This window comes from Panthera uncia, chromosome A2 (genome assembly GCF_023721935.1).
Source record: "Panthera uncia isolate 11264 chromosome A2, Puncia_PCG_1.0, whole genome shotgun sequence".
Taxonomy (NCBI): Eukaryota; Metazoa; Chordata; class Mammalia; order Carnivora; family Felidae; genus Panthera; species Panthera uncia.
In genome coordinates this window covers 4,403,938-4,423,244 of record NC_064816.1, presented here as the reverse complement: position 1 = coordinate 4,423,244, position 19,307 = coordinate 4,403,938, and the positions used below count along the sequence as shown (strand labels likewise).

The 19,307-nt window shown below is 56.4% G+C and overlaps 2 protein-coding genes across 4 annotated transcripts; one reads left to right on the top strand and one right to left on the bottom strand.

The window, feature by feature from the left end:
* Positions 1-3: 3 nt before the first annotated feature.
* On the bottom strand, positions 4-3,391 carry CRB3 (crumbs cell polarity complex component 3). The gene is given in 6 exon segments (XM_049639750.1): positions 4-380; positions 731-874; positions 1,174-1,239; positions 1,241-1,248; positions 1,989-2,164; positions 2,400-3,391. Coding segments are annotated over 5 exon segments (372 nt in total). The 5' UTR covers positions 2,071-2,164; positions 2,400-3,391; the 3' UTR covers positions 4-308.
* Positions 3,392-4,682: 1,291 nt separating this feature from the next.
* On the top strand, positions 4,683-19,296 carry SLC25A23 (solute carrier family 25 member 23). Of its 3 annotated transcripts, none has more exons than XM_049639743.1 (11): positions 4,683-5,000; positions 6,117-6,243; positions 6,831-6,918; positions 7,213-7,324; positions 8,373-8,531; positions 8,622-8,774; positions 8,919-9,026; positions 10,024-10,191; positions 13,667-13,817; positions 14,816-14,996; positions 15,330-19,296. In XM_049639743.1, exons 1-11 carry the CDS (start codon positions 4,845-4,847, stop codon positions 15,481-15,483), a joined length of 1,557 nt encoding a protein of 518 aa, XP_049495700.1. In that variant the 5' UTR covers positions 4,683-4,844; the 3' UTR covers positions 15,484-19,296. The 3 variants fall into 3 exon arrangements, with proteins under 3 accessions (XP_049495700.1, XP_049495702.1, XP_049495701.1); XM_049639745.1 differs by having other exon boundaries at positions 15,258-15,424; XM_049639744.1 differs by lacking the exons at positions 13,667-13,817; positions 14,816-14,996; positions 15,330-19,296 and adding an exon at positions 10,390-11,659.
* Positions 19,297-19,307: the final 11 nt, after the last annotated feature.

Here is a 19,307-nt window from a genome sequence, read left to right as displayed (position 1 = left end):
AAAAAAAAAAAAAAAAAAGGTTTTATTATATCTCACTATGGGATTTATGTATATATATGTATATATATATATATATATATATATATATATATATATATATACATATATATATATATAAAATGTAAGCAGCACCACCCTCCCTTCCCCTCAGGGGCAGAGTCTTTGAAGCACCTTCCTCCCTTCTATTCTTAAGCACTAGGTAGGTTTGACTGCCCAGAGAGGGCTCTGCCTTCCCCCAAGGTCACACAGCGAGAGAGAGAGAGAGAGAGAGAGAGAGAGAGAGAGAGAGAGAGAGATGGAAAAGGGACCTAGATGGGCAGGCAGCCCCGCACTGTCTCCTTGGAGTCCTGGGGAGCCCGGGCCTCGGCTGCGTGGGAGAACTGGAAGGAAAGGAGAGGGGATTTGTTGGGCCTGTGTGGCAGCGGGCCAGACAGCCGAGCGAAGATGGTGAAGCAAGCGGGGAGGCGGGCCCCCAGCCCCGGCACCCCCCAGTTGCAGGCAGTCAAGCAAAGGGGGCATGCTTCACCGAGCCCACCAGGCAGGTGCCCCGTGGCCCCCCAAGTCCTCCTGAACCATCAGAGGCTGTTTTCTCGGTGGCGGCTGCTGTGTGTGAGCGAGCGCCGGGCAGTCCTGGACAGCGGTGGAGGCAGCAACGGGGCCCCGGCATTCAGATGAGCCGCTCCTCGGGCGGCAGCTTGAGGTTGGGGGGCGGCGGCACGCGGGCACCCACCTGCTCCTCGCTGCTGGGCCGGTAGGTGCCCTGTGTCTGCCGCTTCTCCCGAAGTTTTCGAACCAGCAGCACCAGCCCCACGGCCAGGAGCGAGGCAGCCAGGAGGGAGAAGACCACAATGATGGCGGTGATGGCCTCCTGAGACTGCAGGAGGGGGGACAGGTGTGCTCACCTGAGCCAGGGGACCCTGTGCACCCTCACCTGAGAAACATCCAGGGCTCCCAAAGCCCCCCCCTCCTCCCCAAGCCTGTCACTTCCGGTGGTGTGGTTCCTCCACCCAGGATTCCCATGTCCCATCTGTCCCATCTGGGGCTCCCAGGCTCCCACCTGCCATGTTTGGGATCCCCCCCCTCCCAAGCACCCGCCACCTCTGGGTCCCTCCACCTGCTACATGTGGGACTCCTGAATAACACCCCGCTGCCCTCCTCCCACATGTAACTCACCAGCGCCCCATGGGAGCCGGAGCCCGGGTCAGAGGGTGTGATGGTGCTGTTGTCATTTACGGGGGGGGTCCAGCGCTGCGGGGAGGGACACATTATTCCTCATCTATCCTTCCCATCTTAGCACAACTGCACCTCCCTCGGGCATCCCTCGGCTAGAACTCTGCTGAGTCTTCATTCTGGTAGAGACTGTGGGTGCCCTGCCTGCAAGGGCCCGCCGGGTTGATGTTGCCCCGAACCCAGCAGAGCCCCGCAGCGAGTAAGCAGCCTACAGCAGTTGGCAGTTTGTGCTGAGTTGGGGTCTGCTATAATGGATGGTGTCTGGAGCCTGACCCTGACCCTGCCCCCCGCCCCCCCCCCCACCTCTCCGGCCCTCCCTCTGCCCTTAAGGATCTGGGTGGATCTGCGTTTCCCTGGAGTGTCTGACTCACACCTCCCCCCAGGCTCTCGAAACTGAAATAGAAGGACTGAATGGCTGAGTCCACACCTCTGGCCAGCCTGGTGAACCCGGGATCAGAGCTCCAGGCAGGTCTCCTCCTGGCTCCCAGTCTGCCCAACACACCTCAGCCATACTGAGACTCAGGTATTGAGGCTCCTGTCCCCCAGATCACAATCCCCCCTTCCTCAGGAACTCCGGAATTCTACACCGACGGCGACAGCCCAAGGAAACCCCTGGCACTGATCGCCCCAAGGAAACCCCTGGCACTGATCGCCTCTCAAGGTATCCCATGCCCGCTCCCCAGTTCCTGACCTCTCCGGGTCCCAGGTAACCCGCGCTTCTAAGCCCCGCCCCGTGCGCGCCCCGGGCGGGTACCTACTTTGCCCCCAGGCCCGGCCCCAGCGGGCGGGCAGCAGCTGCAGGCCGAGCGCCAGAAGCAGCCCCAGGCCGGGGCTCGCCATGGGCCGGGCGACGGGCTGGTGGCACCGGGAACCGGGCTTCTCCTGCGCGCTGCTTCTACCGCATCTCGGGCCGGGGGTACCTGCGACCCGGCACCTGGGGCGGGAGAAAGAGAAAGGCCGGGGGTGGGGTGGGGGAGGGGGCTGGGCTCGGGCGCAGGCCCAGGGGAGGGGTGACCCGCCCAGGGCACCCCGGAGTCCTGCCCCGCCCCCGCCGCCAGAGGTCAGAGATTAAAGATTAACTCGAAGCGGCGCGTTCCCGGGCTGGGGAAAGGGAAGAGGAAAGTGGGGGGAAGGGGCGGCAGGCCAAGGCGAGCGTCCTACCTCCCTACCTGGCCCAGGCGTCTTCGACCTTGCTCCGGTGCCCGGTCCGAGTACCTGGCTCGAACCCTCGGTGCGTCGGTCGGTAGCTCGGTCGGACTCCTCCAGCTCCTCCCGTTCACGTGACCCGGAAAGTTTAGTCACTCACCTGGGAGAGGAGCGCACTTCCGGCTCGTGCACCTGAGCCCAGATGGGAGGGCGGAGCCAAACGGGGGTGGGGCCGCGCCAGGGACGCACCTGTAACGGGAACCCAATTCTACAACAGCAAGGAGTAAGTAGGGGCGGAAGCGAGCTAGGGTAAGAGGGACCTCCCACCTGTGTTGCGGGCACACCTGTGGGAGACGTCTGCATTGAGCCACATCTCTGGAGTGTAGACGAACGGAAGCATACCTGTGTGGGAAACGGCTGTGTAGAACACGCCTGCGTTATAACACCTGACCGCGGCCGTCTGGGTTAGGGTACGTTTGTTTTGGAAACGCATCTGCATGGCTCCCCTATGAACTGAACAACGCTTGTATGAAAAATTCCTGCGTAGAAATGTATCGGAAAGAGCTGCACGAGACACGTCCGCGTTTAAGTACACCTTATAGGACCCAGTGACACGGAAACGTGCCCATATGGGTGTATACTTGACTGCAACATGCCTTTGGGGGGGGGCGGGTGGAGGGGAGCTGTATGATGCATTCTTGAGTGGATTTCTGTTGAGAAACATACCTGTGAAATGGAGGGTATAGGCTGTATGGGGAGTATCTGCATAGAATTGAGAAGTGAGAAAAAAACCTGAGAACATCTGCATGAGACAAGTCATATTAAAGCAGATGGCGGGGCGCGCGGGGCGGGGGGGGGCGCGGCGGGACAAAGGCTTCTGTGTATTGAGGCCCACCTGCTAGGGATGTTTCCGTGAGAAAACACCTGTTGGGGGCATTTCTGTGGGAAAACATCTGTATTCCCCATGTTGAAGGGCACCTGCAAGGACCACCTAGGAAGAAAATATCTGTGAGGGGACCTTCAAGAAGAGGCTCCTTTGTCTGGGACGCACCTATTTGAGCACTGGCTGGGCAGGACTAAGTGGGTCCTCATGGCTGTATTTTTGGATAAAGGACGATGATGATAAGACCACCACCTCCTGGGAACTCTAGGGTGAAGAGTAGCGGCTAAGGGGAAATTAATCACTTTTAGAGTATAGAGCGATGGCTAAGAATTCCAGGTCTAGTTAAATCCCTGCTTTGCCCTGTAGTGGGCATGTGGACTGGGGAGAGCAGTTTAACCTCTGTTTCCTCATCTGTGAAGTGGGAAAGTCAGTCCCACCCACCTACCTTATAGAGTTTTGGCGAGGACGACGCGAGAGGTGAGTAAAAAGGCCTTGGGTTGTGCAACGCCGTGAGTCAATGTTAGCTATTATTATTTTTCGCCAGTGTGTTTCTGGCCGCCCCTCCCCCTAATGGTGACTCGAGAAACTGCGCCCAAAAGTAGTGGGAGGGACTTTCGGCAGGTGCAGCGAGCGCGACAGGCGGATGCCGCGCCTCCAGCGTTCGGCTTCCCGGTCTCCATCGGCACTCGAGCCTGGGATACTGAGAGGCCCAGGTTGGTCTGGAGAGAGCAGTCAGCCAAGCGACCGGATCCTGCCGCGGCCCCTTTAAGACGGCCAGGCCAGCCAGAAGTCGCGGGGGCCCAAGACAGCACCAGTTCAGCGCGGAAGCCCCGCCCAGGTGGGGCGGGCGGGCGCAGCTCCAGCATTTCTGGCCAATAGGAAACCGACTCTGCAGCCGCGCCGCCAGTTGATCTTCCGTTTCCCAGTCTAAGTGGGACATAGAAAGGAGGCTCGCGGGAGGGATGTAAAGCTTGCGGGGGAAAGCACCGCCTCTTGATTTTCTGTTTCTGCGGCCGAGTGGGGGATGTGAAATGAGCGGGCGGGCAGATGGAGGGCTGGATGGCCTCGGGTTGGTTCTTGAGCACGTCTGGGTTGAAAACGAGTACTTTGGCGCCTAAAGAGGATTAGTAGGGGAGGGAGGTCAAGTGGAAAGGGATTACGAAACCAAATCCCTGATATCTCTCTACTTCGCCCCTTGGGGCAGAGGGTAGACTGAGGCACGCAAGGCAGAACTCTGAAAGCAGAATTGAGACCATTGATCTCTCCAGCCCCTCTCCCCAGAATGAACCCTGGTGCTTCCTAGGCTGTGCAATATCAGAGCATCCCCGACACACCGCCCCACACCCGCAGCTCCGCCTCCGGCCCCCTCCCCCCCATGCGGGTCGGGGGAGGAGACGCCAATTCCGGCGCGGGCGGCGACGGTTAGCAGTCACCGGCTCCTGCAAGTGCCAGAGCCAGGCGGGCAGCGCAGAGGCTGCGGTGGCCGTGGCCGCGGAGCTGGCCCTGCGGGGCCCCGGGGGGAGGGGGAGCCGCGAAGCCCCCGCTGAGGCCGCCGCTGCCGGGCCTCCCCTCCCCCCCGGGCGCCATGCGGGGGGGCCCGGGCGATGCGGAGCGGCGACAGCGCTGGGGTCGCCTCTTCGAGGAGCTGGATAGTAACAAGGACGGCCGCGTGGACGTGCACGAGTTGCGCCAGGGACTGGCTCGGCTGGGCGGGGGCGACCCGAACCGCGACACCCAACAGGTACCCCCGCGGGACCCCAGCCTGGCGCGCGGCGCTCGGGCCCGGCCGGCGCCCGGTAACCCGAGCCCCTGAATGGAGCGCCGCCGCTGCCTGGGAGTGCTTGTGGCTGCACTCCAGGGCCGGTGCCCAGCCTGAGCGTCTCTGCCCCCGTACCCCTGTCCACCGTGTTTGGGCCTAACGGGTTCGCCCCAGACCGAGCCAAGGAGGCCCCAGGCCTGCAGTTCGGCTGCCAGCACCCGGTCCCCACCCCCGTCGCCGGTGCTTCGCGGGTGGGGGATGGCTGCCAGCGAATGGAGCCCGTCCGATTTCCTGCCCACTGCCTTGGACACGCCCTCCTCTGAACTCTCCACCTGTCCCAAGACCTACCCTGCTCCCGCCTCAGGAGACACACCCTTCCCGTCCGCCCTCCCCTCCTCTGGGCACCCACTGCCCCCCACCCCACCCCCAGCAAGCCGCCCAGCCTCTCAATGTTTACATTTCCCGACCTGCCCATTCCAATAAGCCTGGCTTAATGCCCCAGGCTATCCCAGCCGGGGATCCTGCCGGCCAACAGCCTTAGCTGGGGGTGTAGGAAAGCAGGAACCTGCCCCCAGACCTATGCAGGTGTCCCTGACACCTGTAGCCCCAGCTGCCACTGGAGTGTCTCCACAGCATCTTGAGGCCTCCAGTACAAGCCTCCGCTTCCCAGGTGGGAGGACAGAGGCCCAGTGGGCTCTCAGCTTGGATCTACCCCACATTGCCCAGAGCTGTCTCTAAAGGGAGCTCCCGGAACAGCCATATGGACAGGTTTTTGGGTTGTTGTTGTTTTTTTAAGAGACAGCTGGGAGGACAGGCTTTCAGAGACAAGAGCCCAAGGCTACCTACCACTTCCCAGCTCTGTAACCTTGAAAAAGTTACTCGACCTTGGAGAGCCTCAGTTTGTTTGCCAGGAAAACTGGACAACTGCTTTCCACCCCACTGCTCAACTGTGGCTTGGGCATGTTGCTGAGAAGTGAGCCGGCGCCTTCCCTGCTTTAGGTTCTGGGGGGGCTCTGAGTTCCCTGGCCATAAGCTTGCCGTGCCCCCTGCAGATGGGGAGCGGCCATCTGGAGCTCCCTCATCCCTCCCCCCTGCCAGGGCAGTTCCCCTGAGGGTGACACTGACCCACACGGTGGGCTGGACCTGGAAGAGTTTAGCCGCTACCTGCAGGAGCGAGAACAGCGCCTGCTCCTTCTGTTCCACAGCCTGGACCGGAATCAGGATGGTAAGGCCCAGGGATGGGCTGCAGGGGCCCTGGAGACACCAACGGGGTTAGAACTGGCAGTGCTAGGAGGAGGGGGGAGGGCCGCTTCTCCCTGATGACTCACAGGCTATTTTGGGAGCTCTCCTCACCCCCCACCCCCAGCTAGGTGGTTGGGCCCATGGGCCCATCCTACCTCCTTTCCCTTCTGGGATGCGACCCCTATTATTACCCTTATGTTTCTAAGGGACAAAGATGCCCCATATTGCTTCTGGATTCCCTAGGAGGCGTAGGCACCCCCCATCCTTCTGGATCCCTAATATTGCCTCTCAATCTCCTATGGCATAAGGACCCCCATAGTTATCCTGGATTCATTCTTTCATTCATTCATGGAACAGAGGAACCCGCCCCCCAACATTTCTCAGTTCTACCTCTCTGATCCCAATGGGTCAGTGACACCCCACCCCACCCTGCTGCAAATCTCACCCTGGGTTCCTGGATCCTCTGGTCTTGCTAGAGCATCCCATTCTGAGCTGTACTGCACCTGGGCTCCAGGGTTCCCCCCCACCACCCCCCACACACACCCTTTTCTACCTCTGGCCCCCTCCCAGGTCATATTGACGTGTCTGAGATCCAGCAAAGTTTCCGAGCTCTGGGTATTTCCATCTCTCTGGAGCAAGCAGAGAAAATTCTGCACAGGTGAGTAGCTGGGGTTCCAGAATCGCAGGTAACTCAGGTCCCCGGGACCCCTCGGCCACCTTGAACCTCTAGGCCCCAGGCCCGATCCCAGGGCAGGTGGAGCTGAGAGGCGGGCTTGGGAGTCAGGCAAATCCTGGGCCACTCTCTTCACTTCTCTGAGCCTCAGTTTTCCCCTTTGCAAAATGGCCAGCTCTCGGTGCACAGGAAGTCAGTCTACCCCCAAACCAACCGAACCCCATCCGACCCCCTCCAGCCCCGGCATTGATTCTGTCCCACCTTGCCCCACATCCGCAGCATGGACCGTGACGGCACAATGACCATCGACTGGCAGGAGTGGCGCGACCACTTCCTGTTGCATTCGCTGGAGAATGTGGAGGATGTGGTCTATTTCTGGAAACATTCGACGGTGAGGTGGGGGCAGCTTTCCCAGCTTGGTGGCCGGGCCTTACTCTGGTTTCCCCAGGGCACGGAGGGGCTGGGTCAGGAGCCTTGAGAAGGAGGAGCTGCTGGGAACGGTCAAGGGATGAGAAAGTCCAGTCCTCTCTTCCTCTGATCAGTGCTCAGGGGACTAGGGACCCGCTGCGGGGAGGTCTGGAGCCCTTCAGACCTGACTTTGGGGCCATGGGGGCAGACTGTGGGAGGTGGGAGCACGGGGAAGGAAGAGCTCACCAGGTGGGTCACCCAGCCCCCAGCTTCCACCCACAGCTCTCCTTCTACTGGTTTCTGTTTGCCTCAGTAAATGGTTCTATTGCCGAAGGGACTCACAAGAAAGCCACCTTCTTTGGAGGGTTCACTGAGATCCACTGGAAGGTGGGAGAGGAAGTGCTCTAGGTTGCCAGCTTCTAGTTGGGAATCTGTGAGTGATGCTTCCAGTAGGATCTGATGGCATCTGGAGGGGAATCCACACGTGAGATCCGGGGAGATCCTGTTGGGAGATCCAGAGATTCCCACGCTGGGGATCCATGAGGGGGCTTGGTTGGGATGTCTATAAGTGAATTCTAGGGGAGGGCTGATCCCTGGGGGGCAGATTCTCCGTGGGATCTCTTGAGGCCCTGGGAGGGATCCATGAGTCTCCTTACGTGGCAGGTCCCTGATGGGATCTCATGTGGCCCTGGAGGGATCTTGTGGAATCCTTGTGTGGGAGATCCTTGGGTGGGATCCCTCAAAGGGGTCTGATTGGCTCTGGGAGGAATCTTTGTGTGTAGATGCTTGAGTAGATTCCTTTGGTGGGATCTGGTGGAGGTGCCCAGGAGGGGTGTTAGGATCCTGTGTGGGATCAGGCTGGATGTTTTGGTAGGATCTGGTAGGGGTCCAAGAGGGATCGCCTGGGCTCTCCAAGTGCGATGCACTGGCAGACTCTCTGGGTGTCCTGGGCTTCGTGAGGGAGTTACCGTTTAGGGCTGAGTCGCATCTCCCTGCCCCCTGGCGTGACAGCCCAGTCCCTGCGTCCTTAGGTCTTGGACATCGGCGAGTGCCTGACTGTTCCTGATGAGTTTTCAGAGCAGGAGAAGCTAAGCGGCATGTGGTGGAAGCAGCTGGTGGCGGGTGCGGTGGCAGGTGCTGTGTCGCGGACGGGCACAGCCCCTCTGGACCGCCTCAAGGTCTTCATGCAGGTGAGGGGCCCTGGAAAGAGCCCCCCTCCCCCGTGCCAGGCCTGGGGCCCCCAGAAGGGGACCGCAAAGCCACCTTGTCTCCCCACGTAGGTCCACGCCTCCAAGACCAACAAGCTGAACATCCTGGGGGGCCTAAAGAACATGATCCGAGAGGGGGGCATGCGCTCCCTGTGGCGCGGGAATGGGATTAACGTGCTTAAGATCGCACCCGAGTCGGCTATCAAGTTCATGGCCTATGAGCAGGTGGGGGCAGGCGTGAGAGGCGTCAGCCAGACGCAAGGGCTAGTGGGATTGGCCTGGGGGTGGGGGTGGGGAGGGGCATCGGCTCCCCTGTGTGGTGCCCGCAGCAGGAGGACCTGAGATCCTGCCCACCTCTCCCACCTCCAGATCAAGCGGGCCATTCGAGGGCAGCAGGAGTCACTGCACGTGCAAGAGCGCTTTGTGGCCGGCTCCCTAGCTGGCGCCACAGCCCAAACCATCATTTACCCCATGGAGGTGAGAAGGAGGGACCCCGGGAGAGGCCCTGTGGCAGGGTGGGAGGCTCGCAATAACCATGTCACTCTGCGGTGTGGTAGACGTTGGAATTACAACTTTGCCTCTCCCGGCTTCGGACTGTAGCTCATTGGAGCAATGCTGTTTCATGGGTAGTCTGTGTGGGCGTCGGCCACTGAGATGTGTCTCCTGGGGATGGTCGCGTTGGTCATAACTGTTTAGGCAGCAGCCGTGGGTTCCAGCCGCTCACAGCCACGCCTCTTCTAAGGATACTGATTTCCAGGATGTTTGTTCCCAGGGGAATCATCTCTAGATGAAACTGTTTTCAGAGAAATCGTTTCAGGTTTCAGGTTGTGCAGTGTATGAGGATTGCAGTGTATCATGGAAAACTCAAATCACATAAATGAAGTCTGAGGTAAGCAGTTCAGGGCAGGTATGGTGAGTTCAAAGTGTTAGAGACCCAAGTTCCTTCCCTCTATCTTCTTCCAGCACTTCAGAATGTAGCACCCACCTCATGGACCAAAGTGGCTGCTTGTGCTCCAGTCATCACATCCATATTGCAGTCAAGAAGGAAGAATAGACAAAGGAAAGAACACCTCCCTGCCTTTAAGGATACTTTCGGAGAGTCACACATACCTGTTTTCCTGCTGTTTCGTTAGCTAGGACTTAGTCACATGGCCATACATCTAGGGAAAATGAGAAATGTAGTCTTTATTTCTGGTGGCTCTGTGCTTGCTGAAAATTATAGCTTCTATTATTAAGGGGGAAAGGGAGCAAGATATTGGGAGACAGAAGTGGCCATCATATGTAACTCTGAGAGGTGTCAACATTTTTAGGTATAGGGATTTGGGGATGACGGAAGATTCTAGAGTAAGTGGTTTGTTAAATTCCAGTATTGCCAGGGTACATCCTTCCAGAAGTAGCTATTTCTACGTGTCTTCGTTCCTGGATGTGGTGTGTCTGGAGGCAGTTTTTCCAGGGATAACCGGGTTCTCTCCAGGTGCTGAAGACGCGGCTGACCTTGCGCCGGACGGGCCAGTACAAGGGGCTGCTGGACTGTGCGTGGCGGATCCTGGAGCGAGAGGGGCCCCGAGCCTTCTACCGAGGCTACCTGCCCAACGTGCTGGGCATCATCCCCTACGCAGGCATCGACCTGGCCGTCTATGAGGTCTGTGGGTAGCCCGCCCCTCCCTCCTTTTTTCTCCCCTCTGAGATTTGCCCACGGGACACCGTCTTCCCATGGGCCGACTCAGTCGACCTCCAAAACTAGGGAGAAGCGCCATGGGCCCTGGGGAACCCCTTCAGCCATCGGACTCCCGACTCTTGCATTTACCACCGTGAGAATTCTCATCACTTCCCTTTACAGTTCAGCCTTCCTGAGTCTCGGGACACGGGAAGTTCAGGGACCACGGTAGCTCACAGACTCACGGGAGCAGGTGAAGATGAGCTTGAAAGATGCCCACCTCCCCAAAGCACGTATCGGACCCAGCCGATGCCTTCTTCAGGGCCTGCCCGTTTCGGCATCAGCTGTCATCGTAAAAACTACACATCTCAGTGCCTTTATCAAGAGACGCAGGAACAGGGAGTTTTTGGTTTTTGCTTTTTCTCTTCCAGAGACCTTGTTCATTACTTTTTACCTTCTTCTGGTGGGATCACCAGGTTCCTCGGTAGCACAGCCCCAGTTGTCCCCAGGCATCCCCCAAAGTCTTTGTGTTCGGGACAAGGCCAGCCTCACAGGCAGGTGACCAGGGCAGTTGCCAAGGGCCCCATGTTCAGAGGGCCCTGCCCTTGGTTTAATGCTCTGCTGTTGCTGTCTTGAAATTCCTAATCAGCTTTGGACAAGGGACCTCACGTAATTTTAATATGCTTCGGACCTTGCGAATTATGTGGTTGGTCCTGACCTACAACACTCCACACCTGCCATCCATACTTGATGTCCCCAGCACCCAGCATCTATGCAGCCAAATGAGACAAGGCCATCCCCCATTCACTCACCTGTTTGTTGATTCGTTCATCCATTCATTTATTCACTGGTTCACTCAGCAACTACTTACTAAACATCCAAAAGCACTGGGCATTGTGCTGATTGATGCAGATACAGCATTAAATAACACCATGTTTGCTTTCCTGGGGCACCCACTCCAGTGAACAAGGAAGTCAGCCAACCAGCGAACAAGCAGTTTCAGATCCCGCTAAGTTCTCAGAAGATGACAAAACAGGATGTGTAATTGAAAGTAACAGTGGGCAGGGGGTGGGGGGGTCTAGGCTCGCCTCTGAGAGGTGATGTGGGAGGGAGTGTGAACAAGGCAGAGAGTGTAGGTCCAGAGGCAGGCCTGTGGGAGGAGTGGAAGTCTTGAGTGGCTTGAAGGAACCAGAGATTCAGCAAGAGCTCAATGACATGGCTGGTTTTTCCTAAGTGCAATACAAAGCCATCGAGGGCTGTGTGCAGAAATGAGACATAACTTTATTTGATCCATTCTTCGCCAGCAAAAGGGAGCTGGGAGGTCTAAGGAGTTTGAGAAGCGTTGTGCCCTCTTGGAGTTTCAAACTCGTCATTAGTCCTTTAAAGGCTCTGACAAGTGTACAGAGCAGTGATTTCACTGTTTGGGGGTTTTTTGTTTGTTTTGTTTTGTTTTTTAGCCCAGTGCGGGCCATGCCTATGCAGTCATCAGAACTTCTTTTCAACAGAACAGCTCTTAAAACACTCATTAAACACCAGTTTGGCAAATGCTGCTCCAGAATTGCAAAGGCAATAATGGTGAACAGTTGCTTCCAATGTGCTCACTCCATGCTCCGGCCAGACATCACGAATCTATCTATCACAGCCCCGTGGCCAGACATCACGAATCAATCACAGCCCCAAGGCCAGACATCACGCATCTATCTATCACAGCACCGAGTCCCTCTCAACACACTTCCGGGCAGCCATTCCCAAGGGGTTAGAATTGACATAGGAAATGAAACTGAGGAGCCATCCCAGTCCCAGAGTATGAAAGAAGGTTCTCGCAGAGGCTCCAATAAGGGATTGGCTGCCCCTAAAGACAGAGCGCCCCACTCTGGACTCAGGTGTGGCTCTGAATGTTGATTCCCACCTGTCTCTTGTGGCTCTGGGTAAGCAGCTTCCCTGGGTCCTCAGTTTTGCATCGATTAAATGGAGACGACAGTGGTATTTGTCTTAGTTTGAGGTCTTCCAGAAGCAGGGATGTGAGAGCAAGTAGTTTGGCGGGAAGGTAAGGCGACCAAAACAAGGAGCATGAGCTCCCTAGGGCCGCCTAACCTCAAACTGGGGGGCAACAGACATTTATCGTCACAGCTCTGGAGGTCGGAGTCTAAACTCGACTTGGCAGGGCCATGCTCCCTCTGAAAGCTTAGAGGGAAATCCTTCCTTGCTTCTTCCAGCTTCCGGTGGTTGCCGGCAACCCTTGCTGCTTCTCTGCTTGTAGACCCATCCATCCGATCTCGGCCTCTGTCTCCGTGTGGCTGTCTTCCCCGCTGCTACGCGTCTCCATCTCTGTGTCTCCTCTTCTTAGAAGGACATCAGTCATTTTGACTATGGGGCCACCCTACTCCAGGATGGCCTCACCCCAACCCATCACACCTGCAAAGACTCTCTTTGCAAACAAGGTCACAATCTGAGATCCTGGGGGTTAGGACTCCAACATACCTTTTGGGAGGACATAATTGAGCCTGTTAGCAAGCAAGCTATCGTGGCGGGCAGGTGGAGCTCAATCCTGGCGGGGGGCTCTGCAGGCACCTGCATAGAACACGCCCCAGCAGAGACACAAGGGAGTTGGGGTATTGATACACCCAGTCAGTTGTCTGAAGCTCGCTTCTGGGGGTGCTGGTTCCCCAGCACTTCCCGCCTATTCTGGGTGCTCAGCACAGCCTTGCCCGGGTCCAGTGAGAGTCCTCGGGCAGAACCGTGGATACTGGCAGCTGGGAGTCAACAGATTTGGGTCGAAATGGTAAGGGATAAGAACGGGGCGTCCACCTTGGCGAGGGTGTTAGTTTTCTATGGCTGCTGAATCAAATGACCACAGACTTAGTGGTTTAAAACAGTGCACATTTATGACAGTGCTTTTTTTTTAAATTAAAAACATGTTTTAAGTTTAATTATTTTGAGAGAGACAGAGAGAGAACACAAGCAGGGGAGACGGACAGAGGATCCAAAGCAGGCTATGAGTTGTCAGCACAGAGCCCGACGCGGGGCTCAAACTCACAAACCATGAGATCATGACCTGAGCCGAAGTCGGACGCTCTACCGACTGAGCCACCCAGGTGCCCCTGCTCTCTTATAAGGAGCCTCATGATGACACTGGACCTACCTGGATATTCTAGCATCGTGCCCCCTTAACTTAATCACATCTGCAAAGTCCCTCCTGCCACGGGAGGTACCATATTCCCAGGTTCCAGGGACAAGGCATGGACAGTAGGGGCAGGGGCCATCCTTCCACATACCATAGAAGCTGAGGACTGAGTGGCAGGGTGCAGGTACAGTGCTGTGGGGCACCTAGGAGGCACCGCTAGGCTAGTACCCGCTGCTGTCAGGGGTGGTGGTGGGGGGGCTGCAGAAGCCAGCCAGCAGGGGGTCTGCGGTGTTACCAGTTCCAATCCAATCCCGCTCCCTTCTCTGCCCCTGCCAGACGCTGAAGAACCGATGGCTCCAGCAGTATAGCCATGACTCGGCCGACCCAGGCATCCTCGTGCTCCTGGCCTGTGGCACCGTCTCCAGCACCTGTGGCCAGATAGCCAGTTACCCCCTGGCCCTGGTCCGGACCCGCATGCAGGCCCAAGGTGAGGCCTGGGTGGGAGGATAGGGCGGGGAGAGCCTCACAACTTGGGCCCCTCCCCCTCATCCCCAGCTCCTGCGGTCCCGGGTAGGCGGAGTCCCAGGCTGGGATCTTCCTGGACTTGGATGGCCTTCACTAAAGTCCCTACCTTTCTCTGGGCCTCAGTGTACCCATTTGTGACACTGGAACAGGGGCCCTTCAGCCGAAGGAGGAGAGCAGGTGCAGCCGTTCCTGGAAGAGTGCCCTAGCAATCTTAGCTGGGAGGGCTGCTCGTTTGAGCTCCAATTTGCAAGGCTGGATTACGGGCAGGGGGGAAGCTCAGGTCAAGGAGGGGTGGGGCCAGGCTGGCTATGGGTGTTTTGTTTTCCTCTGTAGTTTTCTTTTAGGAGTTTCTCCCCCCCAACACACACACACACACACACACACACACACACACACCCCACATTCCTGGATCTGTTTGGGGAGTTTCCTTGGGAATTTTAGCGTTTGTATTTTGTGATTTTTCTCTGGGGGTGTATCAGTGCATAAACCTGGGTTCTCACCCTCTGACAGCTCCCAGGCTGGAAGGGAAGCAAGATGCTGAATAAATCGTTTCACACTTCAGTATGGATTTAGGGTTGAGCAAAGGAGAAGGGAAAGAGCCACACTTAGACTGGGGTACCCAGGAGGGCTCCCCTAAAGAGCCTGCTTTGGAATGGAGGCTGGAAGGCAGAGTGAGCGTCAGCTGGGAGAAGAGGCAGGGAGATGAGTTCCAGGAAGGGGAAGACGCCTGTGCCCTCTCCCACCACACACACACATACCCCTTCTCTGTTTCTAATCATCCCCCAACTTGGGCCCTCGAGATCCGGGTGGAACGGTGAACAGCCATCTCTAGAGTGGTAGGTCCCACTGCTAATCTATCCCCCTCCCTCCTGCTGCAGCGGCCAAAAGCCCAGTCCTGGGAGTAGGAGGGGGCAGTGAGAGGGGCCCTTTGGCCTTACCCGGCCTCCCCACCCCTCCCAGCCTCCATCGAGGGCGCCCCCCAGCTCTCCATGCTGGGTCTGTTCCGTCACATCCTGTCCCAAGATGGCGTGTGGGGCCTCTACCGGGGCATTGCCCCCAACTTCATGAAGGTTATCCCGGCTGTGAGCATCTCCTATGTGGTCTACGAGAACATGAAGCAGGCCCTGGGGGTCACGTCCAGGTGAGGGACCCAGAGCCTGCCCCACCCAATCACGAACCCCCCCACACCTCGGCCACTGGAGACTGGTGGCCCAGCCAATGGACCCCAGGGCCCCCGCACCAAATCACAGGATCTCTACACCTAATCCACTGGGTCCTGCTCCCCACGTCTCAGCTTCCGCCCCCTCCCCACCCCCGCACACACACTGGGTCCTGGGCCTCCATGTCTTAACCAGGGGATCCCCTACAACCCAACTAACGGATCCTGGTAACCCAACCACAGGAGCACATACCGCCATATCTAAACACCCAGACCCCAGCCCCCTCAGGCCCCAGATCCAGCACCGGGTCCTAGATCCCCATGCTTCCAGCCCTGGATCTCCAAGCTCGCCCACTGGATTCTGGATACCAAGAAGCCTCAGCCACCGGATCCCAGATCCCCTCACCCCAGCTACTGGATTCCTGAATTCCTTTGCCTTGACACTGAGTCCCGGATCCCTCTGCTTTGACTACTGGATTCCATACATTTCAACCACTACACCCTCAACCCCCAACCACCGGATATCGGATTCCCAAGCCCTGACCGGCTGGATCCTGGCTTCTAAATCCACGATGTGAGAGCCCAACGGCAGAGCGCGTGGGTCCCGGCGACTGCAGCTGTTGGGCCCCAACCCCTTCACCACAGGCACTGGATGCTGAAACCTCACCCATAGGAAGGAGACCCCGACCCTTCCAAGCACTGGATCCCAGCCCCTTAGCCCCTGGATTCTGACCGGAATCCTCCCAAGGCACTGGGTCCTGAGTGCTCAGACTCTAAGCCTAGATAGATCCCAATAGGCCAATCACAGCATCCTGGATCCCACGCGCCCCCGTCGCAGACACACCCCAGAGCCCAGGGCCCTCCCCCCTCCCTGTGACACAAAGCCCATGGTCTAAGGAGGCTGCGGGAAGCCCAGGTCCTGGCCTCCTTCTTGGGACTTGTCCAAAGTCCTGACCCATCTAAACGCTGGCAGCACAGGAAGGAGAGGTCCCTCCCACACCCTAGAAAGAGGCTGGACACCCCCATCACCTACCCAGCATGGCTACGCCTCTGGCCCCTGGGGAAACTGCTCCCCCGAAATGCTCTGCAGTGTCCTCCATCCCCTTCCCACCTTTAGGCTAACGATAACCCCCAGTCACTCTTTCTTGGGGGCTGGCAAGGGGGCAGTCTGAGGCTGGGGACACATTAAGGGGACCCCCCCAAACCCACCCTAGCACTGCCAGCCTCTCCCCAGGCTTCAGGGTTGGGAGCCAGGAGGAAGTCTACCCGGACTAGCCTTCCCTGGAGCCCAGCATCTGCTTTTGCAAAACGAACAAGCCAAATCCCCAAACTCAGTCTACGTCTATTTTTCTACCAGAGAGGAGCAGACATTCCTTCCCCCTGAAATAACCCAAGCCCCCCCCCCCAGCACCCCCACTATCCTGTACATTCTGCACTTTATAGTTGGATTCTGAGCTTAGCATAACTGGGGACCCCCTCCCTTCACTCCTCCCAAGTCTTTGGGGAACCCCATTAGAGGACTGCGAAAGAGGAGCTGTGTTGTTTCAGGGGGCTGGAGGACCCCCCCCCCACCTCCCCTTCCCACCTACACCGTGTCTCACCTCCCCGCCTGTGTGTGTTATTTCCAAGGAAAGAGCAAAAGGATACACTTTCTAAGCTCTTTCATTGTGGTTTTTGCTGAAAAGGGGTGGGTGGATGGGGGACCGCTTCAAACTACCCAGCAGGGGAGGGACATGGGCCGTCCTCCGTCACACACAGTTCCAGGAGACCAGGAAGTGACTCCCTCTTTAAGCCTCAGTTTCCATAGCTGTAAAGTGGGGGCAGTGAGAAATCCACATTCATGAGCACTTTGGATTTTTCCAGTACTCTAATTACACAAGGGTATTTGTTTGCCCAGGGCTGTAAATTACCACCAACTGGGGCCTTAAAATGGCAAATGCTTTAGATTGAAATATTTTTTTATTGTGGTAAAATACACGTAAAATTTACCATCTTAACCATTTTTTAAAATATGTGTTTGTTCTGAGAGAGAGAGAGAGAGAGAGAGAGAGAATCCCAAGCTGGCTCAGTGCTGTCAGTGGAGAACCGGATGCACGGCTCGAACTCACAAACCCCAAGATCATGACCTGAGCCGAAATCGAGTCAGAGGCTCAAGTGACTGAGTTGGTGCCCCTCGTCCTAACCAGTTTGAAGTATACAGCTCAGTCAAGCACATTACATGGTTGGGCAGCCACCCCCACAACCCATCTCCAGAACTTTCCATCTCCCCAGACTGAGACCCCGTCCCCATGAAGCACTGACTCCTCACCCCTGGCTCCCACCATCCCCTCTCTGTTTCTGTGGACAGGGCTCCTCTAGGGACCTCCTGTGAGGGAGGTCATGAAGTCCTTTTGTGACTGGCTTTTCTCACTGAGCACAATGTCCTCAGGGTCCATCCACGATGTAACAGGTGCCGGGATGTCCTTCCTTTTTAAGGCCGAACATTATTTCGTTGTATGGATGGACCACATCCTGTTTACCCTTCATCCAGCGAGAGACACTGGGTTGCTTCCACTTTGGGCTATATCGTGAATAAGAAACAACAGGAATTTATTGTCTGCCCCGTTCTGAAGTCTAGAAGTCTGAAATCAGAGGGTCAGGAGGGCCATGATCCCTCTGAAGAGACTTTAGGGGAGGATCCTTCTTGCCTCTTCCAGCTTTTGGCAGTCGCTGGCACTGTTCCTCGGCCTGTAGACTCAGTCCAATTTCTGCCTGTCTTTAAGTGACCAAACATGGGGCACCTGGGTGGCTCAATCGGTTAAGAGTCCAACTTCGGCTCGGATCGTGAGTTCGAGCCCCGCGTCAGGCTCTGTGCTGACAGCTCACGGCCTGGAGACTGACTGGGATTCTGTGTCTCCCTCTCTCTCTGGCCCTCCCCCACTTGCACTCTGTCTCTGTCTCTCAAAAATAAACATTAAAAAATTTTAATTACCAACCTTTTTCCTACGTGGACCATGATAGTCACCCTCCAAGATGTTCCCAGGGTGCCTGGGTGGCTCAGTCATTTAAGCATCCAACTTCAGCTCAGGTCATGATCTCGCAGTCCATGAGTTCGAGCCCCGCGTCGGGCTCTGTGCTGACAGCCCAGAGCCTGGAGCCGGCTTCGGAATCTTTGTCTCCCTCTCTCTCTGCCCCTCCCCCGCTCACGCTCTGTCTTTGTCTCTCAAAAATGAATATACGTTAAAAAAAAAAAAAAGGAAAAACAAAAAACAAGCAAACCAAAAAAACCAAGATGTTCCCCAAGGATCTCTTCCTCCTAGAACTCACATTCTTGGGTAGTCCCCTCTCTCACTGAACCAAGGAGAGTCTGTATGACCAAGAGGATCCAAGAGCAGTGATAGTATGTTACTACCAAGAAGAGATTATAAAAGGCACTGCAGATACCATCTTCTCTGTGTTTTAAGCTGCTACAGTTGGGGTACTTTGTCATGCAGCTGTAGCTAACCGATACACGTACACATACACAGACATGATTTTCCACACACTCAACTAAGAAATGAAACCTGGCTGACTATGTTGTACTTCTACTTCCTTTAAATTATGTCCTGAGGATCAATGCCCAGAAGCAGGATCGCTGGGCCAAAGGCTAGGACTATTCCAGGATCATGCCACCAGAAAACTCGTATGCGATAGATGCAGCCACCAACAAGGAATGAGCATTACTAGTTTTGCTTCAGTCACACCAGCATCGAGTATTACCACTTTGATTTGATTGAATCGGGTCCGTTAACGTCTGTTTTCTCGTTCACGTTCCTGCATCCCATTACGCTGGTTGGGGCTTAGGAGGCCCCGCTGATATGCAGTGTGACACCAGAAAGACTGCTTTTCTCTTTCTATGTCTCCCTCAAAATAAGAGGTGTTTCAACTAACATCTTTAGAGGGAAAAGAACTTACATTTATTGAGCAAGCACTACACGCCATGGCTGTGTGCTAAGCTCTTGGATGTGTTATCTTCTTCACCTATTCACCATCTACTTGCCGGACCCTTACTTGGTGCCAGACCCGGTTTTGGACATGGGACACGGAAGTGAGTGAAACAGACAACCACCATTGCTCTCGTAGACCCCACATTCCAGTGGGGATCGAGAAACAATAATAACACGCGTGAGTGAATATGTAACCATGTGGGAAACAAAGGTGCTACAGATACCAACAAAGGAGGGAAGGGGGATATGAAATCCTACAGGGCAGAGTTTAAATAGGGTGGTCAGAGGCAGCATCAGGGAGAAGGAGATGTTTGCATAAGGATTTAAA